Source organism: Salvelinus namaycush, chromosome 3 (genome assembly GCF_016432855.1).
Source record: "Salvelinus namaycush isolate Seneca chromosome 3, SaNama_1.0, whole genome shotgun sequence".
Taxonomy (NCBI): domain Eukaryota; kingdom Metazoa; phylum Chordata; class Actinopteri; order Salmoniformes; family Salmonidae; genus Salvelinus; species Salvelinus namaycush.
In genome coordinates, this window is record NC_052309.1 from 68639917 (window position 1) to 68667330 (window position 27414).

Below are 27414 nucleotides of genomic sequence, written 5' to 3' on the forward strand. Positions count from 1 at the left end.
GCCCCACATTGACTTCTCTTCCTCCAATGAAAAGGCTGCTCTCTAGTGGACATAATGTTGCATGGTGCATTAAATGCATTAAGAATCAAAACATTAAATACCTGACACAAAATCAACTACTTCCATCAAAACATTAAATACATGACACAAAATCAACTACTTCCATCAAAACATACAACTTATCTAAATGAAAAGTTATTTCAATCAATCGTTACACAATGGCCCAATAAATACTAACTACAACTATCAATATACCCTAACATGGTTAACCCTCTTTTATATGTATTTGCTATTTGTTGATGCTATAACTATCGTATGCACTATAAAAGGTGCATCTCCTAAAATGATTTTACCAAAGATATCCAATGCAGAAAGAATGACATAAATATCCAGGAAAAAAATACTTTGACCTTTTTCCATTTTAACTGAGAGCTGAACTATCTTCCTCTATGAGCCCGTCTACATTTCCTTTACCCTTGCCCTTGCAAGGGCAAAGGAAAGTGTGTTCAGCACTTCTCAGATAAATAGTTCCTACTTCCTGATGGCATATTTATAAAGAGGAAGACTGAGAAAAAATGCAGAACCGTACTGCAGGAAAAGTTTCAGAAGAACATGAGTTTGAGAATGAAGGGTATTGCAGTCTTTTTGCTGGCACTATGCTGCTGTCTGTCTGGGACACAAGGAGACCACGAGGACCAGAAAGCATGCTGCCCATCTGACACTTGCTCTCTGATGAAAGAACTGACATCTATAGGAGAGAAACTAGGAGCCATGGGGGAGAAACTGGGAACTATGGGGGATAACCTGAGACTCATGGAGACCCGGTTACAAACCAGTGAGAATGAAGTGGAGGAGCTGAAGAGACTAACTGGAGGTAATATGGCGCTTTTCACGTGTCACCGACCTCCTATCCACCAATTGCTTCTCTGTCTATTATAGGGATTATCCTATATTTAACTTTCTAACAGCCTCTGATCTTTGAATACATTATGACAACTGACAGTTCAATATAATCTCATCCATCCTGTATCTCTCCCAGGCCGGCCTAAGGTGGCCTTCTCCGCAACTCTCCGGGAGACAGGCGATGCCGCTGGGAACACGGGACCTTTCACCACTCCCATTCCCCTGCAGTACAAGAAGGTCTTCTCCAACACGGGCAGCTCCTACAACCCTGCCACAGGTACTAGATGTTGTCTGTTTGTGTGTTGCATCATGTTGTGTGGTGCTGTGTTTAGAAACTAAATGCTATGTCCCTACAGGTATCTTCACTGCCACGGTCAAAGGAATGTACTACTTACATTTCTCGATGATGAACAACTTGAATGCCCCCCCTAATTCTGTGGTGTGTTTGACAAAGAATGGCCAGAGGCTGGTGTCTGTCTGGGACACTGTAGGAACCGATGCCCATGACAGTGGCAGCAACGCAGTGGTCATTCCTCTGGAGGTGGGAGATAACGTCTATGTTGAGTTACAGGCTAACAGGCTGGTTTATGATGACGGCATGAACTACAACACCTTCAGCGGCTTCCTGCTCTTCCACATGTAAACATGGAACACATTTCAACAGCTAAATGGTTGAAATTACTGTATTTTCTTTAGTAGACATAAAATAGTAATCTGTGCTTCATAGCACACTGTGGGGTTATAATGCAGTGCAATAATGTATAAGAGTATGTTGTCATCAGGTGGACATGTAACTGTATAAATAAATACAAAATATATTGATCCTAGATGTAACTGAACATTTTTGTACGGTAATGCTTCACTGAAGTGAAAAAATTTAATAACTTTTACTATATGTACATGAACTTACATCTGTCAATAAACTTTTAACCATTCATGAAAAAACATTCCTTTACTACTCAGATACTTACTCTTAGTATGTGCAGAGTAGTCCTTCTCCTAAGTGCCTTAACTCAAGTCTGAATTGCCCCTAAGTGAACTGGCTATTATATTGATCATGGTGAGGTACATTTGAAAGGAAGATACATGCATTTCAAAATGGATTTTCCAAGATACTGACAAAGTAAACTCCATTTATAAAGACCCTGTCAGACACATTTAATGTATATGTAAATAAGTGACACATAAAAATCAAATAATGTCCTGTAATCATATGAGTTTCAATTGACCATTGGTGGGAAAAGTACTGAATTGTCATACTTGAGTCAAAGTAAAGATACCTTAATAGAAAACGACTCAAGTAAAAGGGAAAGTCACCCAGTGATATACTACTTGAGTAAAAGTCTAAAAGTATTTGGTTATAAATATACTTAAGTATCAAAGGTAAAAGTCATAAATCATTTCAAATTCCTTATATTAAGCAAACCAGACTGCATTATTTAAAAACATTTATTTATTTACGGATAGCCAGGGTCACACTCCAACACTCAGACATAATTTACAAAAAAAAGCATTTGTGTTTCGTGAGTCTGCCAGATCAGAGGCCATAGGGATGACCAGGGATTTTCTCTTGATAAGGCAACGAATTCAACCATCTTCCTGTCAAAATGTAACAAGTACTTTTGTGTGTCAGGGAAAATGTATGGAGTAAAAAGTACATTATTGTCTTTAGGAATGTAGTGAAGTAAAAGTAAAAGTGGTACAAAATTGAAATAGTTAAGTACAGATACCCCCAAAAACTACTTAAGTAGTACATTAAAGTATTTTTACTTAAGTACTTTGCACCACTGCAATTGACCGGGTCTTCATTTCAATCATACATTCAACATAAAAGTTAGTTGTGGACAGGGGTTTCAGATCTGAAATAAGTGTTTCCCATGTATCATTATGGAAGAACAGTAATTTAGGGAGAGGCAGAGGTCATGGGGGCACATAAAGCATAGAGGGCTGCATGGTTTATGATTGTTATAAGCTAAACACGTTTACATTTTGTAAGTGACCTTTAATAAATGCCCTGCTGTCTTTAAGCTTCTGTTTGTAACTTCATTGCCTCTCCACTCTATTTGTTTCCAAAGCAGGTCCATTTATTTGTCGTTTTGCGCAAGTCTGTATTTTCCCTCTCTGTTTACCACCCAAAACTTTCCAGCGTCTTGTGCAATATTTGACAAGTGCACAATATAAAGAGGAAGACTGGGCTGAGAAACAATACAAAATGATGCTGCAGGAAAGGTTTCAGAAGGCTTTGAGAATGAAGGGTATTGCAGTCTTTTTGCTGGCACTATGCTGCTGTCTGTCTGGGACACAAGGAGACTGCGAGGTCTCTTGCTCTCTGATGAAAGAACTGACATCTATAGGAGAGAAACTAGGAGCCATGGGGGAGAAACTGGGAACTATGGGGGATAACCTGAGACTCATGGAGACCCGGTTACAAACCAGTGAGAATGAAGTGGAGGAGCTGAAGAGACTAACTGGAGGTAATATGGTGCTTTTCACGCGTCACCGACCTCCTATCCACCAATTGCTTCTCTGTCTATTATAGGGATTATCCTATACTTAACTTTCTAACAGCCTCTGATCTTTGAATACATTATGACAACTGACAGTTCCATATAATCTCATCCATCCTGTATCTCTCCCAGGCCGGCCTAAGGTGGCCTTCTCCGCAACTCTCCGGGAGACAGGCGATGCCGCTGGGAACACGGGACCTTTCACCATTCCCATTCCCCTGCAGTACAAGAAGGTCTTCTCCAACACGGGCAGCTCCTACAACCCTGCCACAGGTACTAGATGTTGTCTGTTTGTGTGTTGCATCATGTTGTGTGGTGCTGTGTTTAGAAACTAAATGCTATGTCCCTACAGGTATCTTCACTGCCACGGTCAAAGGAATGTACTACTTCCATTTCACGATGATGAACAACTTGAATGCCCCCCCTAATTCTGTGGTGTGTTTGACAAAGAATGGCCAGAGGTTGGTGTCTGTCTGGGACACGGTAGGAACCGATGCCCATGACAGTGGCAGCAACGCAGTGGTCATTCCTCTGGAGGTGGGAGATAATGTCTATGTTGAGTTACCGGCTAGCAGGCTGGTCCATGATGACATCATGAACTACAACACCTTCAGCGGCTTCCTGCTCTTCCCCATGTAAACATGGAACACATTTCAACAGCTAAATGGTTGAAATTACTGTATTTTTATATAAGAGTTGTATTCAATCCGTATCGCAGAAGTTCCGCATTGTAGCCCGATTGCCTTTAAATGTCAATGTCAACTGCATCTACAGCAAACCGGCTCAATTGGAAATGACGTTTAAATTTCAAGCACGCTCAAGCAGATTTTCACCGATATGGATTGAATCCAGCCCTTAAATTAGTAGACATAAAATAGTCATCTGTAGCACACAGTGGGGTTATAATGCTGTGGAATTTTATGCTTCCTGTCTTTTGTCACACTTTCCACAAGGCTGCTGTTCCACCACACTCTATTTCAAAAGAATATGCTGTCATCTGGTGTACATAACTGTAAAAATAAAAAGCCATTGGTCTTAGAGGCAACTATAAAATGTTTGTACAGTAACGGTTCACTGACAAAAATAAATTATTCCAAATTCATAGCAGTTACAATACATGCACATTAAATTTACATCTGGCAAATGTTTAACAACCATACTTGGTGCAAAAAGATTCCTTTATTATTAAGACACTTACTCTATTCACAGTAATATTAATTCACAGGATTATTATTTTCAAACCCGTACGCATGTCCAAAATAACTAGTAAGACTTAGGTTTTCAATCTGAAATCAAAGAGTTGTTTCACAAGAGCCGTAATGTAGAGAGTTTAGTGGTTCAAGCGCTATACTACATTTTCTGGAACGTTTGAAAGACATTTCACAAACATGGGCGTCTGAATTTCTGCTATTCACAGGTCTGAACAAACCTATTCCTTTACTATGAGCTTGGCTGAACACAGTGCCTTCCCCTGGTCGTTGGTGGCCCTACAGGTGTAAACATCCGAGTCCTCTGGCCCAACTTGGGCCAGGACCAGGGTGCAGAGCCCATCCTCTTCATACTCTATCTGCACCCGGGATGACTCCTCCAGAGGCTCCTCCCCCCTCAACCACACCACCTCTGGGTCAGGATACCCTGAAAGGAAAGGTCAGAGGGGTGAGAGGAAACATCCAATGACAGGAGCTCAGGAAAATGGAATGTAACAGTTACACACTTGAAAAGCTTAACATGTATTACATAGCAGGATGCAGCTGTGTGGCCTTGAGCAAGGGACTTAGTTAGGCATGATTGCTCTTAATCAATGCCCAACTTTAAAACAAAGCATTTAAAATCTTTACAAGCACCAGCTGAAACTCAGTGAAAAGGTGTAATTCGGTCAACCAAACATGTCTAATAAAGCGATTGAGATGGAAGCTGTTTGTAGTGTAATGCAGTGTATAGGTAGGTACCTGTGAGGTGACAGGAGAGGCGGGCGGTGGAGCCCTGGGAGGCAGTCTGGTCCGTTAGGGTCAGGGAGAACTGGGGCCCCCCCCGGAGTTTGACCTCTAGAGACTGCAGGGCCTGCTCTGCCTCACGACTCAGGGGGCTGTCTGTCAGGGGTCAGACACAGGGTCAAGGCTCACATCAGAGTCATAGCCTGGTCAGCCAGACTGAGGACAAGTCTACCAATGGTATGCGTAGCGCTCATCTGGTTGACAGGTCTAACAGGGTCATATCACTAGGGGCGCAACTTTGGTTTTAGAAGTGGGTCCGCGTGGTCCTAAAGCACACCGCTGGTTTTGTATCACACTCCAACTATAAAACTGTGGGGGGGACAAAAATGCAATTTCCGAATGAAAAGTTGCACCCCTGTATATCACATGAGGAAATGTAGGGTTATGAGAAACTGACATGGTTTGTATTGAGTATGGCAGGTTTTGGAAGAATGGAGGGAGGTCTCACCTTCTGCAGGGGTGGTGGCAGTGCCAGGCCCATCGGCTTTAGACAGCAGAGCCATCCTTTTCAGTGCCAGCAGGGCTTTCCCCGTTTTCTACAGGAGATACACAGAGAGGCTTCAGTCAGTTTCACACCAACTGGGGGATGATGAAATAATTAAAGAACTGAAATGTAGTAAAATACAAAGTGTCCTCCTGGTGGGGAACCCACTACCTACCTTCCACTTCTGCTTGGCGAGGTACCTCTTCATCTTCTCCTTGGAGAGACACTTGGTGGTGCTGGGGTCTGATGAGATGGGCTCAGCTATCCAGGAGTGGACCAGAGCCTCCTCACAGGATATCCTGCGCCTGGGTAGGGACAGACAGAGAGGGTTAGAGGACAGACAGAGAGGGTTAGAGGACAGACAGGGCCTGGCTCATCCATAGACAGTCACTCAGAGACACACACACACACATATATATTGGTACAGGTATATGGAATATGGTGTTGTCCCAGACCTTGGTTCCTTGTTGAGCAGAGAGCTGATGAAGTCTTTGGCCTGGTCAGTGATCTCTTCGAAGCTCTCCTCGTCAAACTCCCACTGAGCACCAGTCACCAAGGCCAGGGTCTCTGCCTCACTGTTACCCTGGAAGGGAGACTCTCCACTCAGTCTGAACACACACACACACGCACGCAGACACATTTGAACTTGATATATCCGCAATAGCAATGTATGGCCACTAGATGGCAGAAAAGCTCAATTTTCTCAAGCCCTGTTGTAGGCAGAGAAGAATGTCTCTAATTGAGAATGAATTAAACAGAATATTGCCTTAGTACTCACAATATGTAGCAGATGACTCCAATGCTCCACATGTCTGTAGCTAAGCTAACAGGCTCATAGCCAATCACCTCTGGAGCGACAAACTCTGGTGTCCCGTGCATCACCTTCAGGGGAGTGGAGGGGTCTGGAGGGCAGACAACACCTCAGGGTAATGAGCATGCATCCCAAACGACACCCTATTCCCTACATAGTGCACTAATTTTGACCAGGGCCTTTTTAAACACAGCCCCTATGGGCCCTGATCAAAAGTTATTCCCTATATAGGTAATAGGGTACCATTTAAGACACAACCATATATCACAGTGAACACAGAGGCAGACATCATTCATTTCCCAGGTGTTGCAATGCAAACCAAGAATGTTTCCAAAACCTGCAGCACCATTCAACACCCTTGGCTCTGTCCCTCAGCCAGCCCCACACTCACCCAGCTTGCTGGCCAGGCCAAAGTCGATGATCTTGATGCGCGTGCCAGTGTGGTCAACACACACTATGTTTTCAGGCTTCAGGTCCAGATGGATGACGTTCTGCTGGTGCATGTAGCCGATCCCCTCCACGATCTGCTGCATGTAGCGCACACTGGCCGGCTCTGTGTGCACAAAGCTGTCGTCCACTATGCGCTCAAACAGCTCACCTCCGGCAATGCTGTACACATACAATCACAGGATCAAGGTTGTATTTTCAATTTGATTCAATTCCATTCACATTAGTGACAGCGGACGTCATGCATTTACTTCTACAGGGCTCTATGGCGTCCACTGCCATGTATTGTGGTCAATGGTTGTTGTCTAGATTCTATACTTACAACTCCATGACCATGACCATCTCTGGCTTGAGATCATAGGCCCCCAGACACTGGACCAGTTTGGGATGGTGCAGGAAGTTCATCAGCTCTATCTCTTTACGGGCCGCCTCCCTCTCCTTGGCCCGCCGGCCCTTGTAGAACTTTCCGGCACACACACGGCCCGTCTCCTTGTGAGTCAGTTTGAACACCTGGCCAAACTTCCCCCTGTGGAGTGTCACAGGAGATAGATGTCATTAACTTTACTGACGTTATTGTCCCATTGGGGAAATTTTGTTGCAGTGTCATGTACATGTTTAAAGTGGCGTTTAAATAACAAAAACAACTTTGATAACAGTTACATACCGTTGAAGTCGGAAGTTCACATACACTTAGGTAGGAGTCATTAAATCTTGTTTTTCAACCACTCCACAAATTTGTTGTTAACAAACTATAGTTTTGGTAAGTCGGTTAGGACATCTACTTTGTGCATGACACAAGTCATTTTTCCAAAAATTGTTTACAGACAGATTCTCACTGTATCACAATTCCAGTGGGTCAGAAGTTTACATACACTAAATTGACTGTGCCTTTAAACAGTTTGGAAAATTCCAGAAATGTATGTCATGGCTTTAGAAGCTTCTGATTGGCTAATTGACATCATTTGAGTAAATTGGAGGTATACCTGCGGATGCATTTCAAGGCCAAGGCTTCAAGGCTTGACATCATGGGAAAATGAAAAGAAATCAGCCAAGACCTCAGAAAAAAAAATTGTAGACCTTCACAAGTCTGGTTCATCCTTGGGACCAATTTCCAAACGCCTGAAGGTACCACGTTCATCTGTACAAACAATAGTACGCAAGTATAAACACCATGGGACCACGCAGCTGTCATACCGCTCAGGAAGGAGACGCGTTCTGTCTCCTAGAGATGAACGTACTTCGGTGTGAAAAGTGCAAATCAATCCCAGAACAGCAAAGGACCTTGTGAAGAAGCTGGAGGAAACAGGTACAAAGGTATCTATATCCACAGTAATACGAGTCCTATATCGACTTAACCTGAAAGGCCACTCAGCAAGGAAGAAGCCACTGCTCCAAAACCGCCATAAAAAAGCCAGACTACGGTTTGCCACTGCACATGGGGACAAAGATTGCACTTTTTGGATAAATGTCCTCTGTTCCGATGAAACAAAAATAGATCTGTTTGACGATAATGACCATCGTTATGTTTGGAGGAAAAGGGGGAGGCTTGCAAGCCGAAGAACACCATCCCAACCGTGAAGCACGGGGGTGACAGGATCATGTTGTGGGGGTGCTTTGCTGCAAGAGGGACTGGTGCACTTCACAAAATAGACGGCATCATGAGAGAGGAAAATTATGTGGATATATTGAAGCAACATCTCAAGACAGTCAGAAAGTTAAAGCTTGGCTGCAAATGGGTCTTCCAAAATGGACAATGACCCCAAGCATACTTCCAAAAGTTGTGGCAAAATGGCTTAAGGACAACAAAGCCCTGACCTCAATCTTATAGAAAATGTGTGGGCAGAACTGAAAAAGCGTGTGCGAGCAAGGAGGCCTATAAACCTGACTCAATTACACCAGCTCTGTCAGGCGGAATGGGCCAAAATTCACCCAACTTATTGTGGGAAGCTTGTGTAATGCTACGTGAAACATTTGATCCAAGTTAAACAATTTAAAGGAAATGCTACCAAATACTAATTGAGTGTATGCAAAATTCTGACCGACTGGGAATGTGATGAAAGAAATAAAAGCTGAAATAAATAATTCTCTCAACTATTATTCTGACATTTCATATTCTTAAAATAAAGTGGTGATCCTAATTGACCTAAGACAGGGAATTTTTACTAGGATTAAATGTCAGGAATAGTGAAAAACTGAGTTTAAATGTATTTAGCTAAGGTGTATGTAAACTTCCGACTTCAACTGTACCAATAAAAAGAAACTAGCCTGCTGGCCTTACTGGGATGATAGGAACATTAGCCCAAGCTATTTAAGAGGGATATCACACCTGGCACAAATTGTCTAGTTCCGTTTTCCTTGCCGAGGGGTGCCCTATACCTGCGCCCAGAGGGGAGTAGTTCAAAGTCCGGGTAGAGGGGGTTGCTTGGGTCTAAAATTATTTTTTGAGTCTTGCGTTGGGCCCTGACCTTAAAAATCTCATCCAGGCCTGTACCTGTTTGACTCCAAGTACCTTGCTTGCTGTGGTGATAATCCTTCTCAGCATATTTCTCTGGCTGATAGTGGAATTGCCAAACCAACAAACAATACAAAAAGTTAAAATACTCTCAATGAATGACTTATAAAACATTGTCAGTATAGTAGTCTACATTAAAAGATCCCAGGTCTTTGAGAAAGTACAGTCTCTGTTGGCTCTTTTTGTAGATCAGGTCTGTACATTTACTCCACTGAAGCTTATTGTCCAAGAAGACACCCAGGTATTTGTATACCTCTACAATCTCTATGTTCTGACCTCTGATAGATGTTGCAGAGGTAGGTGTTGTATGCTTCCTGAAGTCTATGCACATCTCTTTGGTCTTATTGGTATTGTGGACCAAGTGTGATTGGTCACACCACTCTACAAAGTCCTCTAGGACCGGGCCATGGTGTTCCTCGTCATCATGCAACAGGCTGATCAAGGCAGGGTCATCAGCGAACTTATCGAGGTGTCTGTCGGCATGGGAACTAGTACAGCTATTAGTGTACAAGATGTACAGGAGTGGGGACAAAACACATCCCTGAGGAGAGCCTGTGTTGGTGTTGCGTATGTCCGACACGTGGGGGACATATTTTGACCCGCTGTGAGGGTTGGCTCAGGAAGTCCAACAGCCACAAAACCAGCCCCCCATCTAAGAAGAAGTCCCAAATGAGTCTCTGTGCAAGAATGTAAGGCTGGATTGTGTTGAAGGCAGAAGAAAAGTCAACAAGCAAAACCCTGACATGGGATTTGGCACCCTCTAAATGTCTGTAGACCATGTTGAGGAGAGTAAGAATGGCATCATCAACTCCTCTGCTGGGCTGATTTTTTAAATTTTATTTATTTCACCTTTATTTAACCAGGTAGGCTAGTTGAGAACAAGTTCTCATTTGCAACTGCGACCTGGCCAAGATAAAGCATAGCAGTGTGAACAGACAACAACACAGAGTTACACATGGAGTAAACAATAAACAAGTCAATAACATGGTAGAAAAAAGAGAATCTATATACAATGTGTGCAAAAGGCATGAGGAGGTAGGCAATAAATCGAATAATTACAATTTAGCAGATTAACACTGGAGTGATAAATCATCAGATGATCATGTGCAAGTAGAGATACTGGTGTGCAAAAGAGCAGAAAAGTAAATAAATAAAAGCAGTATGGGGGGTGAGGTAGGTAAATTGGGTGGGCTATATACCGATGGACTATGTACAGCTGCAGCGATCGGTTAGCTGCTCGGATAGCAGATGTTTAAAGTTGTTGAGGGAGATAAAAGTCTCCAACTTCAGAGATTTTTGCAATTCATTCCAGTCGCAGGCAGCAGAGAACTGGAAGGAAAGGCGTCCAAATGAGGTTTTGGCTTTAGGGATGATCAGTGAGATACACCTGCTGGAGCGCGTGCTACGGGTGTGTGTAGCCATCGTGACCAGTGAACTGAGATAAGGCGGCACTTTACCTAGCATAGCCTTGTAGATGACCTGGAGCCAGTAGGTCTGACGACGAACATGTAGCGAGGGCCAGCCGACTAGGGCATACAGGTCGCAGTGGTGGGTCGTATAAGGTGCTTTAGTAACAAAACGGATGGCACTGTGATAAACGGCATCCAGTTTGCGGAGTAGAGTGTTGGAAGCTATTTTGTAGATGACATCGCCGAAGTCGAGGATCGGTAGGATAGTCAGTTTTACTAGGGTAAGTTTGGCGGCGTGAGTGAAGGAGGCTTTGTTGCGAAATAGAAAGCCGACTCTAGATTTGATTTTGGATTGGAGATGTTTGATATGAGTCTGGAAGGAGAGTTTGCAGTCTAGCCAGACACCTAGGTACTTATAGATGTCCACATATTCTAGGTCGGAACCGTCCAGGGTGGTGATGCTAGTCGGGCGTGCAGGTGCAGGCAGCGAACGGTTGAAAAGCATGCATTTGGTTTTACTAGCGTTTAAGAGCAGTTGGAGGCCACGGAAGGAGTGTTGTATGGCATTGATAGGCAAACTGAAATGGGTCGATGAACTTCTGGGTGACGCTGAGAATATGATGACTTTTCACAAGTGTCTCAAGACATTTCATTACTAAGAATGTCAAGGCAACAGGGCAGTAGTCATTCAGCACAGAGGGATTAGGTGCTTTAGGAATTGGTATAATTGAGTTTTTCCACAATACTGGTACGTGTTGCTGGTCAAGCAAAGATTGGCTGGTGTTTTTACAGACATTTTCCAATTGTTCAGCACAGTACTTGAACACATGTTCAGTTATTTTGTCTGGGCCTGGGCTTTAGTGTGTGTTACATTCCCTGTACAACTTCAAAACATCAGCCTGTTTAACAACAACCCTCTCAAACATTTGTAATGATGCTTCCATTTGTTTTACCTCCGACACAAGGTTGTCTGATTCAAATCTTGAGAAGAAAACATTCAGTTCATTAGCCATGTTCTAGCCCTCATATCTCCCAAGGTCAGCACTGGTTTTCCCCCTGCCTGTGTGGGGGGCACTAGCCATGGATTTAATCCCTTGCCAGGCCAGCCTTGAGTTTCCTGAGGAGATGGTCCTCTCCACCCTTTGCTTGTATGCCTCCTTGTCCACCAGTATCTGTCTTTTGATATCACGTTGTACATCTCTTAAAGCCTGTCTATCACAGTCAGCATAAACTGCCTTCTTCCTGTCAAGTAGTGATTTTAGATGTTTTGATACCCAAGGCTTCTTGTTAGGGAAGATTTTACAGGTTTTAGTAGGCACAACTGACTCAACACAGACGTTTACATAGTCTGAAACAACATCTGTGAGTTCATCAAGATCAGAGCAGCTGTCCTCAAATACCTCCCACATAGTTCAGTCAAAACACCCCTGGAGACAAGTGATACCGTTGTCGTTCCAGATCTGGACAGTTTTAACTGTGGGTTTCTCCCTCTCCGGGAGGCGACAGTAGGTTGGCCTGAGGTAGACAACATTGTGGTCTGATGTCCCCAGGGGAGGTCTGGTGGTGGCAGAGAACACATTTAGTATTGTCCCATAGCACAAATCAAGAGTGTGGTTTGCTTGCTCCTCTTCATAGCACAAATGAAGAAAATGTAGTTTTCTTGCTCCTCTTTAGGTGTTTTTCATGGTATTGAAAGAAGTGGTAGTGGCAGCTGTAGTAATAATGGTTGTAATAGGTTTTTCATAGGCTACAGGTTAGTGATAGTGACCCATTTTGGATTGGCTGTAGGTGTGGAGTTACTATAATGGGTTATAGTGGGCTGGTATAGTAGGGTAGAGGGAGCACTACAGTAGATCACCATAAGCCATATAAAGTGTTTAAGCTCTCAACATGTTTTGTCTAAAAGTTGTGGCACCGATTTCAGTTTTTAATGTTGAAGCCTGCATTCCACCACCGAAATGAATGGGGATACAACCAGCTTTATGAAGTAGGACTGATAGCAAAAAGTTGTGTTGAAGGTATCAAATTGAGTCGGTCTGCACATGTCAACGTCGAGGGGGGGGGGGGGTTTGTAGCGGTGGTCAGTAGTTGCGTGGTTGTGGTCAGTATACAAGCAACCTATTCCAGACCGGTCTGCACGTTTTAAACTTTGAATGGCGTTTCTATCTTAAAACGGTGGAGGACTAGTAGTCATTTTTCCCATTCAAGTCTATTACCCTTGAAATCCATTGGGATTCATGCAAATATTATGGTAGTGTGAAACATATAAGTAGTATAATTATTATTATTTTTACCAACAGTACCACTGCAAATGCTAGTTGTTTTGGTGTTGGTAGTTTTAAATGGTTCAAGAGCAGTAGCGTAGCCAAATACTTCCAATTCAAGCCTATGGAGCTGAAAAGTATAAGTGGTATCAAAAAGTTTTTTTCCCCGCACTGCGGAGGGTCAGCCTGCACATTTGAAAGTTGTTTTGGTGTCGGTAGCTTTCACGGTTTTGGCCCTACAGGTGGCAGCGGAAGAATAAGTATGTTTAACTGCTTTACACATACACAGAGCTAGTCAAGTTTGCATTAATATTGCCATCCACGCAATGGATTGATGAGACTTTTGTCCATACAAATCAGATTTAGTCTATGATGTGTGTGTGTGTGGGGGGGGGGGGGGGGGCAAACATTGTCTCGAGGGCCACATCTGGATTTAACAATTCAACAGAGGGCCACACAGATTTTGGGGGGAACCGATTTATTTGTCAAAATACATTTGCGGGCCAACAAAAGGACAGTTACTTCAAAATATATCGGTCCATTATAATTTCTACAACTTTCTATCCAGTTTTAGACGTTCAAGAGTAGCCTGGAGTGTTTGTTTTTTACCTACTACAATAATCATTTCCCCCAAAAATATATAAATACTCAAACCTCCCGCAGGCCAGATCTGTATTTTGCCCACCCCTGCTCTAGACATACATAGACACACAGACCTGTGAACCCCATGGACCATAATGCAATGGTAATCGGTGCCAAACCGTCTGTATAATCATGGCTCCAGAACAGCTTTCTCCATCTGGAGAGCTGAGATAGAGATCTGACCAGGAATGTAAAGGAAGAGTTGCTGTCTCTGAGTTATCCCTGACCATGTGACCTGACCAGGAAAAACTCTGGGGTTTTCACCGGAGGTTTCCTGGTCAGGTCATGGTCAGGAAAATCTCAGTGTCCTAACTACAGTACTAGAATTTAGAGATTCTATTCTATGGTCCTAACCACTAAATCACTGAGACAACTCTCTGCCTTCATACTGTACAAGTTCAGAGGAGGGAGAGGTGTTAGTAGAGATACATACACGTGTAAATTATATGGTAGAGTGAGTGGGTCAGAAAATTAAAGCACATCCCTTATTCTGACTAAATGGAGAGGATCAGGGTTGCTACATGCTCTGTCTGAACATTTCTCTCCTCTACGCTCTGTCTGTCTGAACACTTCTCTCCTCTACGCTCTGTCTGTCTGAACACTTCTCTCCTCTACGCTCTGTCTGTCTGAACACTTCTCTCCTCTACGCTCTGTCTGTCTGAACACTTCTCTCCTCTACGCTCTGTCTGAACACTTCTCTCCTCTACGCTCTGTCTGAACACTTCTCTCCTCTACGCGCTGTCTGTCTGAACACTTCTCTCCTCTACGCTCTGTCTGTCTGAACATTTCTCTCCTCTACGCTCTGTCTGTCTGAACACTTCTCTCCTCTACGCTCTGTCTGAACACTTCTCTCCTCTACGCTCTGTCTGTCTGAACACTTCTCTCCTCTACGCTCTGTCTGAACACTTCTCTCCTCTACGCTCTGTCTGTCTGAACACTTCTCTCCTCTACGCTCTGTCTGTCTGAACACTTCTCTCCTCTACGCTCTGTCTGTCTGAACACTTCTCTCCTCTACGCTCTGTCTGTCTGAACACTTCTCTCCTCTACGCTCTGTCTGTCTGAACACTTCTCTCCTCTACGCTCTGTCTGTCTGAACACTTCTCTCCTCTACGCTCTGTCTGTCTGAACACTTCTCTCCTCTACGCGCTGTCTGTCTAAACACTTCTCTCCTCTACGCGCTGTCTGTCTAAACACTTCTCTCCTCTACGCGCTGTCTGTCTAAACACTTCTCTCCTCTACGCTCTGTCTGTCTAAACACTTCTCTCCTCTACGCGCTGTCTGTCTAAACACTTCTCTCCTCTACGCGCTGTCTGTCTAAACATTTCTCTCCTCTACGCGCTGTCTGTCTAAACATTTCTCTCCTCTACGCGCTGTCTGTCTAAACATTTCTCTCCTCCATGCTCTGTCTGTCTGAACACTTCTCTCCTCCATGCTCTGTCTGTCTGAACACTTCTCTCCTCCATGCTCTGTCTGTCTGAACACTTCTCTCCTCCATGCTCTGTCTGTCTGAACACTTCTCTCCTCCATGCTCTGTCTGTCTGAACACTTCTCTCCTCCATGCTCTGTGACTCAATATTCCCCTCTGTTGACTAAACACTGAATCAACAAGTGTTTTTGTCAAGGCTAGATCAGCCATGTCTTTGACATTTCAGAGGGGAGGGAACCATTTTTTTTTTAGCTGAGCTTGAAAAACCTTGTGAACAAGAGCTTGCATGAACCAAGAGCTGGCATGAAACCAGATAGTGAGTGTCCCTTATCTGTAGATGAACAGACATCTACAGATAAGGGATAACAGATAAGGTTAAGGTTCATGATAAGGTTCATGTCAATGAACCTACCAGAGGATAAGAGAGATTATCGCTAAACTGCTGATCTGGTGGCAGTGAGTTTTACTCATTTTGTTATCTACACTGCATTACACACAGGCATGTGTGTTTTTTTGTGTATTGTTTCATGGGAGATACTCACACTCCCAGTTTCTCCAGTACATTGTAGTGATCGGTGACCTTGTGGGTGGAGTCGATGGTGACGTCTTCATATGTCCGAGGAGACTCCTCTTGTGGCTCAGCTACAGATCACACACACAGAGACAGACATATGAGCTGTCAGTCATCATAGGCCGCATCAAGCAATGCACCTAATGCACACTATTGATACAAATCTACTGGAAACAGATTGATCGAGTTGAAAATCTTGTTGAAATGTGTTCCTCTCTGCAGCTGAAGGCATAAAGTCCATGTGACAAATAAGATAGATTAAGATTTGACATTTGAATCATTTAGCAAACGCTCTTATCCAGAGCGACTTACAGTAGTGAGTGGATACTTTTTCCTGTACTGGTCCCCAGTGGGAATCGAAACCACAACCCTGGCATTGAAAGCACCATGCTCTACCAACTGAGCCACACGGTATACAGCCACACATGATGAAGTTCACAGTATACGACTCCTGCTGGAACCAAATCAACTAGACACCGACATGGCTCACCTATCTGCTCCATCTTGATAAGCTGAGACTCCTCACTGGGCTCGCTCACCCCCACCACGTTGTAGGCCCTCACCCGGAAGCAGTACTCCCCCTGAGGCTCAAGACCGGAGCGCACCTTGTAAGAAGTACTCTTGCAATGGGCTGTGAGCTCACTCCAGTCCCCAGACTCAGCGGGTCCTTTTCTCCTCACCTCCACCACGTAGCCCAGGACAGCACTGCCTCCGTCGTAGCAGGGCCCAGACCAGGACAGGACCAAACAGAGAGGAGAGACAGAGAGGAGAGACACCACGGGGCTGGAGGCTGGGGACTGGGGCCGCTCTGGGACCAGGAAGACACGGTACAGGTTAGGCACAAAAACACACAAAGCACAGAAATGTTTTGCAAGTGTTATTTACCTATGACAGAAAGAGTGAGGGTGTGCTGCGCCGAGCTCTTGCGGTCTCGTACTACAACGGTGTAGCGTCCTGAGTGCTCAGGTCCTGGCTCTGCGATCACCAACGTACTGCTCTGATCACTGCTCTCTACCCACAACTCAGACCCATCTACAACCTACAGAGAGAGTGAGTTAGACAAACTATACACTCACACGCTCAGAAGGCTAGTGATATTTGTTCACTCGTTAGAAAATAATATTATTTAAAAAATATATATATATTGGTACCGGTTCTTTATTTTGTATCCAGCAAGACACCACAGGGGGACTTCCACTGAACACACACGTCAGACGGGCTGTCTCTCCTAGCCGTGCCTCAATGTGGGATGGGGGATCCTTAAACTGCAACGAGGCTGCGAAAGACAGGGCAAAACAAACTTCTGAGTTTTGACTAGAGTCCACTAGAGGCCTCAAGGGGCCACAATAATTATTTGTTTACAAAACATTATTAACTATGTGTGAGACCTGCGTTTGTTTTTGTACATGTAAGTGTTATTGTGTGTGCATGAGTGGTTCTGTTTGCCTGTACGACTGTTGTGTTTGTGTGTATGTGTTTGCGTGCGGGTCTGCAAGCAGGATTTTATGACCAAACACAGATGACATACCACACAAGTAGCAGCAGTCCTTATGAAACCAACAGTGTCCAACAACTACAAACGCCTACACACACACCAGTACATAACATGGTCAAGCATTCAGACCAAACATTCATTTTCAATGTAAATGAATTGCCAATACTGTTATCAAGTATGCTGACGAGAGAAATGGTTAGATATCATTTATAACCAGGTACAGATGACTTCCTTATAACCCTGACATTACATTACATTGGAGAAATCCTTTTAAGAGCAAAGCCCCAAAGGGCTTTGTGGACACAGCCTCTTTCTGGTCAGTAGTCAAATCAGTATGGCAGTATGGTACATTTGACTAAAACCACTGTGATAAAGCTGCACTCCTGTTCTAATTGGTGTGAATGTATAAAGCACTTTCTCTTTGAGACAGAAGGACTGACGCCACAAAACCTGCCATGGAATGCATTCAACTGATGCCTGTCAAGCCTAACAAATAGCCCTATTTAAAATCACTCCATTTCAAATTTAATACATTTATTCACCGGCCTACTTGTAAACAACTTTCCTCTTTCTTACACACAGATTAGAGGCAACTGATAAGACTGGACAGCCAGCATACATTAAGTTATGACAAATCAGCTTCTGGGCAATCCACTGAACGATGTAAACCTACACCATCTATTGACAAAGTTACAAGTTATCTACACAAAAGTATGCAATTAAGTCAAGGATGGGCAACTGGTGACCCACATGAACTATACATCCTCGTATGGTTCTACCTGGTAACACCCTTACCCAGTTCATACACAATAACACTCTAGCCTTACCCAGAGCAAAGTCCCTCACTACAGCAGCACAATACACACTGACAATACAGAAGAGTACAAAGGGTCAAACTAAATGTGTAGGTCTAGTATCGGAGGCTGGACGACAATATGATTCAAAAGCTGTGGGTTGATAAAAACACAATAGATGAAAGCAAGGACAACAACTGGAAATGTTCTACAGAATAAATGCATTGAAAGAGAGACAGGTGCAGCTCTTGGCTTGTTCACAGAGGAAGGGAGAGAGAGAGACTAGTGTGTGTCTTACCTGTCCCAGAGCTGACTCTCTTCTTTGGCGTGACTTCTGTGGAGACTGGTGGAACGGAGGTGATGTGAGATGAGATCACAGGTGCAGGTTGTTAGTGATAGGGGTGTGGGAGGGCGTGGCTAAGCTCTCTCTGGACCATAACCAAAGATTGTCTATTATATTGACAAGATATTCGAGTGACAGCTCTAACAATGGAAATACATGTCCTCAAATATGGAAGGCAGGCAGGAGGAGGCAAGATCAGGTCGGACCATTCTAGCCAATGAGAGGGCAGATACGCGTGTGAACACCAGGCCATAGAGATAAATAGAGGGCTCATATTTTTATCTGTGCCATTATAGTGTCTGTGACAGCATGGGCTTCTCCATTTTAAAGTAGTCCATTTCCTTCATCATTGGCTGATTGCTCCCAACTCATAGGAATCTCCACCCAGTTGACTAATTTAATATGGTGGAAGCCCTCAAAGTTTAAAATGGTGGAAGCCTTCAATGGCAACGTCCATGCTAAAATGGGTTATATCCATGATGAGGCCTTTATCTCTATGACAACAGGAACAACTCCGATATAAAGTATTTTGGGGGTAAGTTGCCGAAAATGCCACGTGTCCACTTATCAGAGCATTCGTAACAACCTAAAAATTGCTAAACTTCTATTCGATCATATATGCCTCTCGTAGTAAATTAACCATTACAGTTTTTGTTCACAAAATTGTCTGAATACCAGTGTACTAAATAGTATGCAAAAAAATAACGTTTTATAGTATGTGAAATTTCGTCATCTAATGCGCGATTGCGTTGACTCTTGTCATTCGTTCATTTTGGTACAGCAGATCAATTTATCTGATTATCAGCTGTTGTCAAACACATGAGTTGGAAAAGACGAGTTAATTCTACTAGTTGAAACGCCGAAATGAGTATGCAGTTTTAGTTTGTAGTACGCTAGCATGGGTATTTGGACACCCACTGTCTCTAGGTTTAACTATGCTACAGTGGACTGTATCTTCCCCTCCATGGTGCTGGACAGAGAGCAGTGAGAGAGCAGTGAGAGAGCAGTGAGAAAGCAGTGAGAGAGCAGATCAAAGCAGCATTGTAATACAGAACAAGGGAAACGGTACAAAGGCTGGATGAGACTTCCATGCAGACACTCTGTTGTTGAACTAAGCATTGATTGGTTGAAGTGATTAATGCCAAATATGACTGCTTTGGTTCATCTGAATGAAGAGAAAATAACCAGGTATCCATAATAACCCATAGTGTGCTGGACAGAAAACATATTAATGTCTTTGGAAATGAGCCAAAAGTAAATGTAGCATTTTTGCAGAAATAACTTTGCCTGCTTTAAAGAGTTGTATACAACATGAAATAGGTATACACTGAGTGTTCAAAACATTAAGAACACCTGCTCTTTCCATAACATAGACTGACCAGGTGAATCCAGGTGAAAGCTATGATCCTTTATTGATGTCACTTGTTAAATCCAGTTCAATCAGTGTAGATGAAGGGGAGGAGGCAGGTTAAAGAAGGATTTTTAAGCCTTGAGACAATTGAGACATGGATTGTGTATGTGTGCCATTCAGAGGGTGAATGGAGAAGACAAATATTTGAGTGCCTTTGAACGGGGTATGGTTGGTGCCAGGCGCACCGGTTTGAGTGTGTCAAGAACTGCAACACTGCTGGGTTTTTCATGCTCAACAGTTTCCCGTGTGTATCAAGAATGGTCCACCACCCAAAGGACATCCAGTTAACTTGACAACTGTGGGAAGCATTTGAGTCAACATGGGCCAGCATCTCTGTGGAACGCTTTCAAAACCTTGTAGAGTCCATGAACTAACAAATTGAGGCAGTTCTGAGAGCAAAAGGGGGTGCAACTCAATTTTAGGAAGGTGTTCCTAATGTTTTGTACACTCAGGGAATAAGAGATGGTCTATAATGAGTTCATGTTTAACCTTTTCGGGGTCCTCCTGGGCTCGTGGTGTTAGCGCTTATTGTGGAGCTGGATTGTCTGAAGACACTGTCATTGTTGGATGACAGTAGTAACTTTGAGCCTCTGTTTTCCATAATGTTGTTGTTGAGGGGAGGGGAAGTGTGTGAAGTTGCGTTCAGGACTCCGCAGATAGTTTCAAAGTCTGCATTGTTTCCATCAGGGGACAATTTCAGTTTCGTATCCCGTAACAGAAGGGACAAAAGAAAACAACCACAACATCAGAATCTAAACTCTTATTGCAGTGGAGTTAACCCTTTGTGTTGTTGGTGTTCATGCAAAAAGCCAGTGGCATACTGCAGTTTCACTGATCTGCGTGTGGTACGCCAGTGATCTGAGCACACTTCAGCATTGTGTGTGTGTGTGTGTGTGTGTTGTCTTACCTCTCACACACACAGCTGCACTGCTGGAGGTCTTGCCCGCTCGGTTCTCTGCCACACAGGTGTAGGCGCCCGCGTCCTCAGGTAGGCATTCCCTCACCACCAGCCTAGTCTCACTGCCATCGAAGAGGGGCTTCCCAAAAAACACTGCCTCACCTGCCCACGGGAACACCCATATACAGCAACATGAAACTCTCTCAGAGCTCAGGCCACTGACACTAGTTCTCAGCTTCAGGGTGTGTGTCTGTTCGTCTCAGAGAGTGTGAATGTGAAAGAGAGAGACCGGCATAGAAACGGAAACTGAGTATGTGGGAGGGTGAACACCCACTGCTCTAAAATTTAAATTGAATGAAGGTGTTAACGGAGGAGCGTGAGCAGTATCACTTGGAAGTAGTTTCTTATCCTTCTAAAGTGGTGATATACGTATAAAGAACTAAAAAACATCACAAGGTAGTAGTAATTTGCAACATGGGCAGCAGAGTGACGCAAATGTGCTTTTTATTTACCTTGTTGTTTGGGCGTTCAAGTCCATTTGGCAATGGATATAAAATGTCACAGTGGACATTGATTTTAATGAAGACATTTTCTATTCAAATTCCAAGTCAAATTCATAAAGTTGAATTCTAATGGCATAAAGCCAAACTGTACAGGACATGGAGAATAAGGCCTGTCCTCAGCTCACCATTGTGCAGCCAGGACACACTGATTGGCTGACTTCCTGTGATAACCCCTCGGAGTGTGATGTCACTTCCTTCATCCGCCGAGCAGTCCTCCAAAGGCTCTGTGAACAGGGGTGGATCCAGACTTCTGAGCGGGGTTGGTGTGTGGCAGCTGTCCCCTGGATGAGATGCAGGTGAGAGACAGGGTAACAGGGGGTGAGTGGGACGGGGGTCAGGGGACAGAGAGTATCATAAGCACATTTGAAATTCATACAGCGTGCCATCTGTTCTATGACAGCCTGATAAGCAGGCTCCTATCACTGTGTTGCTTTGGCACGTGAAACAACCACACGTACATGTAACGTCTTTGTGCATGTGCTCTGAAGTTAATCAATCAACACTCAAATCAAAGTTTATTTGTCACATGCGCCGAATACAACAAGTGTAGACCTTACCGTGAAATGCTTACTTACAAGCCCTTAACCAACTATGTAGTTCAAGAAGAGTTAAGAAAATATTTACCAAATAATAAAAAGTAACACAATAAAATAACAATAATGAGGCTATATACAGGGGGTACCGGTACTGAGTCAATGTGCGGAGGTACAGGTTAGTCGAGGTCATTTGTACATGTACTATAGCACTTTGATACCGGTAGACCTACTAATTTGGGTGGAATTTGGCCACTCTGTTCTCTCACCCTGGGGGAAAACAACTGCTAAAACACTTTTGGCCAGCCTGCCGGCACTAACAGCGGGGTGTTCTGCCTGGCCTGTCATCTTGCGTTACTGACGACGTTTCCTTATCGCTGCGTTTGTATTTCTGTTCTTCCTCTGCTCTAATGTGCTAACCACATCTCTCATCTAGCAGAGTATTTATCAGCTCTCCCTGTTACAGGAAAGACTCCACAATACCTTGACAACTACTATATTGTCTACAACACAGACACAAATAGCCCAAACCCACACATGTACTGTATATTGGGAAAATAAGCCTGAACCAAAACATCTGCAACAGAAACACTGAGACACTTCCTCTGTGTTTCTCCACCAGACCACCAAATTAGTATAAAGACAGCAGTAGCACACAGCCAACAACTTGGCACTAAAACATCTCACAGTATCTAAATTGTAAATCTGTTTGTTATGCAACAATACATATTTATTGACAACAACTAAACTTATATCTTTATTTTCATCTTAACATTGATCCCTGGCATTAATCTTCAGCCAGATTCAACGGGATGACACTGTCTGCTTGCTGACGTCAGCCACTAGCTTCTTCCTTGCCACTCCTTCAATGCTGAGCACCCCCTGGGTTCTCTAGAGTGATTGGCCTGCGACGCTCCTGCAGCCGACCTCAATTGGCAGATTCCAGGCTCTCCATCCATTCTTCTGACTCAAGAATGAGGGACTGGTATTTCTCGAGCTTCCACTCATGTGCCTCCTCTATCCTCTCCTCCCAGGGCACTGTGAGCTCGATGAGGACCGCCTGCTTGGTCCTCTAGACCAGAGAACGATATCTGGTCTGAGGCTTGTGCTGGCTATCTTCTCTGGGAATTGGAGCTGCTTCTTGAAGTTGGCACACATCTCCCAGTCACCTGCTGTGTCAAGGATCCCTTTGGTCCTTGTTCCCTTTGCTGCGCTGTCTCCTGGCCTGAGGAAGTGGATGAAACAGGGGCCCTGGGTGAGTTGTTTGGGCTTTCTCCTTGCTTGCTCCATTCCCGCGGTGATTCCCGCGGCCAGTCCCGAGTCGGTATTTGGTCATGCTGACACCTGAACTTTCCATTGGTCAGAGCTGCTTGTCAAGAGGACACGTGCTCCAGGTTGGCTGGTCATCCACATAGTGTGCAGCTGGGGCTCTCTGCCAACCCCCATGTGTGGAGGTTTGTTGGTGTGGGCATCACATCATACACAGAGAAAAGCAGAAACTTAATCTGCTGCCCTTCCATGTTCCAGATGTCTTGCCAGGTGAGTGCCCTCTCTTGTACACTTTTCCATCATGTCCAGCTGCCCTGTTTTTTCCTGACTTCGATCTCTGCCTGGCAAACCCTCTCATCCTTGCTGTCCCGCAGCATCATAGCCTGACGTGCTTTTGTTGCCTTGTACTCCTCTACAAACAATTTTTTATTGGAAGCTGCAGATTGCTGTCTGTGTTGTACAGGCAGATGAAGCTTCATGGGACCGCCAGCCATCTCCTGAGGAAGTTGTTAATTTTCCTCTCTATTGCCTACACTGTTGAAAGAGGTACCTCATAGGCAAGCAGTGGCCAGAGGAGTCTGGGAAGTACCCTGTGTTGGTAGCCACATGCCTTAAACTTGCCTGGCAGGCCGCTCTTCTTCAGAGATGTCATCCACGTGTCAGCTTGCAAGAGCATCTCCTTCACACTCTCTTTGTCATTGAGCTCGGCCCTGTACCACTTCCCCAGGCTCTTCACACTTCCCCAGGCTCGAGGTGGACTACCTTGGTGCCTCTAGACCAGAGAACTTTAGCACTTCCCCAGGACCATAACCATCCTGACGGTGGGGATGGTCTCCTCTCCAATCTTGAATGGGTACCGTTCCTGGACACTTCCCTTTTTCAGGCTTGAACTCCATTCTGGACCATTTGGTGAGCTCTTCCAGATCCTCCAATCCATCTGCCTTCTAGAACTGACTTAGCTGTCACATCATCCATGAATGTAAAAAAAATCTAATGTCACGATATAATTCACACGCTGCTTACACGCCTCTTTTACTTTCCAGTGCGGATGGAACTGTCACAGTAATGTCATCCTACACTACAGGTGTTTAGGATACTGCACTCTGAGAGAAACACAGTCACAAAACATGTACAAAGGAGGCTGAGGGCGGGGGGGGCTCATGTTTTTTTCTCCAACCCCCTCCCTCGGGTTGTTGAAAACAAGACAACAACTGGGCATGTAGATTCCTGCACCCTTCACTTCTCAGGTAATGGGCATGAAGCCAATGCAAATTAGGGAAATCTGAAAATACATGGAACACTGTACATGCTATGCACTTTGATGGTGCGCGTACAAGGAAGTACACACAATAAATCTTAATACATACATGTTCAAATATTTTGTTAGGTGGATGGCAGTGGACGTTTTGCACTGTAACTATAAGCAACGACAAAACAAAAGCCAGTACTCAAGAAGTACAGAGTCCAAACACCAATACAAGATGTTAACATCTACAATATCAAACTGGTAAGCAGAAACAAAACCAATAAATATCATTGTCATGTAAAACAAGCAAATATACTGTCTGAAAATGAAAGAGAAATGCTTTGTCATGGTGTGTGGTTAGGGTTCATTCAGCTATGCAGTCTCTGGGATAAATGTCTGTTCTAACTTGTCTATTACAATGTTGACCTGAACAACTAGAAAGCAATGTCAATAGTTACACTGCTATACCCCCCCCCCCCCCCCCCCCCCCATCACCACCACATACTACACCACTACACGCTGACAGACATTACGCACACACACTGAACACACACACACACACACACTCTTACCTGTACTAGAGGCTGTGTCTATCCCAGTCCTAGTAGCAGAAGTGATACTGGCTGCCAAGACGTTTTTTCCCTGCCCAGGGGAAGTGTTGGTGGGTCCGATGTACATCCTGAGGGTTGATACATAGCGCTTCTTGGAGCTGCTGTCACTGCTCATGTCCGGCTCCACAATGTCTCTGCATTCAACGCACAAACTTAAACTGTCATTTCCCAAGCTGCTTATCAAACATCCTCTCCCTCTCTCGGTCACTGTTGCTCGCTCACACTCACAGCCAACTCATAGTTCAGTCATAGTTAGAGAGAGGGGCATGAGGGAGGAGACTATCTCTTTCTCCCTTTCACTTTGTCTCTGTCTGTGTATCTCTGTCCCCTTCTCACACCCACCCACCCACCCCCTATGCTCACTAACCCCACAGCTAATAGAAACACACACACACACACATATATACAGAAAGAGAGAGATTATCCATACACAAACACAGCCAAAGGTTGCTTGGTCAAGTGTTTGATTTGTTCACATTCACCTGTCTTACTGTTTTGAGTGCTCACTTATCAGTGTAGAGACTGAACTTTTGGCTGTGTGTGACATCTCTGTTACGTACTCTATGTATAATTTAACACCGGTAGGTGAGAGCATTGAACACAACAGCCACGCCCCCATAACAGTTAACATAAATCCCAGAGAGACAGCCACTATAAATCTTTCCACAGTGAGCCGTGTCCATGGTAACACAGACCGTAGAACAAGTGGCTGCTACTGCAGCAACCAGCAGCTCTGTGGGTGCTTTCCCTTCCCTCGGGCTCAGTAGAGAAGAAGCCTTACTGTACATTTACTGTACAAACACTATTACTATGAGCATCCCTGGTAATAGTAGTATGACCTATGTAGATCTAGGTCTAGTCAGTTCTCTCACACAGCACAGCAAGCCAGTAAACTACAGCACAATATGTCACCCTGACGACAGTAAGTCTTGTGTTCCAGTCTTGTGAAGCAGTGTACTGCACTGGCACCAACAAATACACTAGATGTTTGTCTATCATAGTTATTGAAACTGTTCACTGAACTGTTGATACCTTAACTGATAGTTACTTATTAATACCTAGCTTAATGCCTCTGCATCCCTCTCACACACAGAGCATTTTGTGTTTCACTGCCCTGATTTCAAGTACTACTGTAGTAGATCATTCACTCAATATCACTCTGCTCCCTTCACTTTCCATCCCTGCTCCAGCCCTCCCAAATTCCACATCATTAACCACACAGAACGACTGCCATGTTCAAGGTCTGTGATGAGATGGGCTGTTTGGGTTTCTGTAGAATCTGGGATAAGAATTATCAAAGCAAATACATTAGAGAGAGAGAGAAACATTGTGAGGAGGTGTTGTTTAGCCACCATGTTGTGATTGTGACGACCCTCCCACTCTGTCTGCCGTATTCTTTCTCTTTGCTCTTGTTTTCCTTATTAGGATGCCGGTGGGCGGAGCCGGGAGGGGACACACCTGGGCCCGGGTGTGTCCCAGTATAAATACACCTCTTCCCCATTCATTGAGGAGACTCACTCCATGCAGACATGCTGATAGATTTTGGTTGTGGCTGTTTTTGTTTTTGTTTGTTTGCTTGCTTGCTTGCTTGCTTGCTTGCTTTGGCACCTTTCAACACCCCTCATTATCACATTTATGCATGCAAACACTCACTTACACTACTGATTACTGACTACACACACCATTGTATTTAGTTTACTTTAGTTAATAAATATGTTTTGTTCTTCCTTATCTCCACTTTGTCTCCCTTTTTGTTACGAACTTCGAGCCGGTTCGTGACATGATATAAGTACATTCATGCTAGATTACACTTTGACAACCCTTGACAAATTGGAATTTCACCACTTGCAATGCATGTCATATTGCAACAACTCATTGGTTCAGTAACTGAACTAAAGCAGAGACTATGGATGGTCTGCATGCTGGTCTATAGACGAGGTGCATGCTAAACTATTCTGTTAACCATCACATTTCCACTAGAATGACAGCGCTGTAATAAAAACCGACCATGTGTACAGGCAGGTGGATTCCCTAGAAATCCTTTTAGTGGGATCCACTAGGATTTAGATTTAAGACTTACAAGATGAATGTGAATGGCATTACTCAACACTGTGTCCTCAGTCCTCATAGATAGGGCAGTCTGTCGTTTTATTTCACAAGCCAACTTGAGGATGAAGCTGAGACGCTTTACTAGAAGGACACTAAAGATTCCCAGGCTGGTCTAATAGACTAGATGTAACATAGTAAACGAAAATCCGGGACACTAAAATGAGTATGATTT

At 44.1% G+C, this 27414-nt stretch overlaps 3 protein-coding genes across 4 annotated transcripts; 2 read left to right on the plus strand and 1 right to left on the minus strand.

Annotated features, from left to right (window-relative positions):
- Positions 1-701: 701 nt before the first annotated feature.
- On the plus strand, positions 702-5323 carry LOC120036057 (complement C1q-like protein 2). Its single transcript, XM_038982519.1, has 4 exons — positions 702-874; positions 1040-1180; positions 1260-1574; positions 4828-5323. The coding sequence occupies exons 1-3, from the start codon at positions 733-735 to the stop codon at positions 1544-1546; spliced, it is 570 nt and encodes a 189-aa protein (XP_038838447.1). The 5' UTR covers positions 702-732; the 3' UTR covers positions 1547-1574; positions 4828-5323.
- On the plus strand, positions 3101-4512 carry LOC120036046 (complement C1q-like protein 2). The gene is made up of 3 exons (XM_038982511.1): positions 3101-3377; positions 3543-3683; positions 3763-4512. The coding sequence occupies exons 1-3, from the start codon at positions 3116-3118 to the stop codon at positions 4047-4049; spliced, it is 690 nt and encodes a 229-aa protein (XP_038838439.1). The 5' UTR covers positions 3101-3115; the 3' UTR covers positions 4050-4512.
- Positions 4570-25439, minus strand: LOC120036028 (myosin light chain kinase, smooth muscle-like). 2 transcript variants are annotated; one of them, XM_038982498.1, is made up of 17 exons: positions 25095-25437; positions 21600-21755; positions 20921-21073; positions 20503-20682; positions 18558-18602; positions 17122-17246; positions 16856-17009; positions 16461-16778; positions 15942-16041; positions 7469-7672; positions 7091-7308; positions 6667-6790; positions 6344-6496; positions 6064-6193; positions 5853-5940; positions 5360-5500; positions 4570-5045 (listed from the first exon to the last, which is right to left on the minus strand). In XM_038982498.1, exons 1-17 carry the CDS (start codon positions 25246-25248, stop codon positions 4840-4842), a joined length of 2649 nt encoding a protein of 882 aa, XP_038838426.1. In that variant the 5' UTR covers positions 25249-25437; the 3' UTR covers positions 4570-4839. The 2 variants fall into 2 exon arrangements, with proteins under 2 accessions (XP_038838426.1, XP_038838434.1); XM_038982506.1 differs by lacking the exons at positions 4570-5045; positions 5360-5500 and adding an exon at positions 5518-5713 and having other exon boundaries at positions 25095-25439.
- Positions 25440-27414: the final 1975 nt, after the last annotated feature.

Bases quoted from the DNA above. Each gene is read 5' to 3' on its own strand.
- LOC120036028 (XM_038982498.1), bottom strand. From the start codon at position 25,248: ATGAGCAGTGACAGCAGCTCCAAGAAGCGCTATGTATCAACCCTCAGG. The intron at 18,603-20,502 runs GTTAAACATGAA...CCGTTCCACCAG, and splicing joins CCCAGGAGGACCCCGAAAAG to TCTCCACAGAAGTCACGCCA. The intron at 6,497-6,666 runs GTGAGTACTAAG...GTGTGTGTTCAG, and splicing joins GGAGTCATCTGCTACATATT to ACTGAGTGGAGAGTCTCCCT.
- LOC120036057 (XM_038982519.1), top strand. From the start codon at position 733: ATGAAAGAACTGACATCTATAGGAGAGAAACTAGGAGCCATGGGGGAG. The intron at 875-1,039 runs GTAATATGGCGC...TATCTCTCCCAG, and splicing joins GCTGAAGAGACTAACTGGAG to GCCGGCCTAAGGTGGCCTTC. The intron at 1,181-1,259 runs GTACTAGATGTT...ATGTCCCTACAG, and splicing joins CTCCTACAACCCTGCCACAG to GTATCTTCACTGCCACGGTC.
- LOC120036046 (XM_038982511.1), top strand. From the start codon at position 3,116: ATGATGCTGCAGGAAAGGTTTCAGAAGGCTTTGAGAATGAAGGGTATT. The intron at 3,378-3,542 runs GTAATATGGTGC...TATCTCTCCCAG, and splicing joins GCTGAAGAGACTAACTGGAG to GCCGGCCTAAGGTGGCCTTC. The intron at 3,684-3,762 runs GTACTAGATGTT...ATGTCCCTACAG, and splicing joins CTCCTACAACCCTGCCACAG to GTATCTTCACTGCCACGGTC.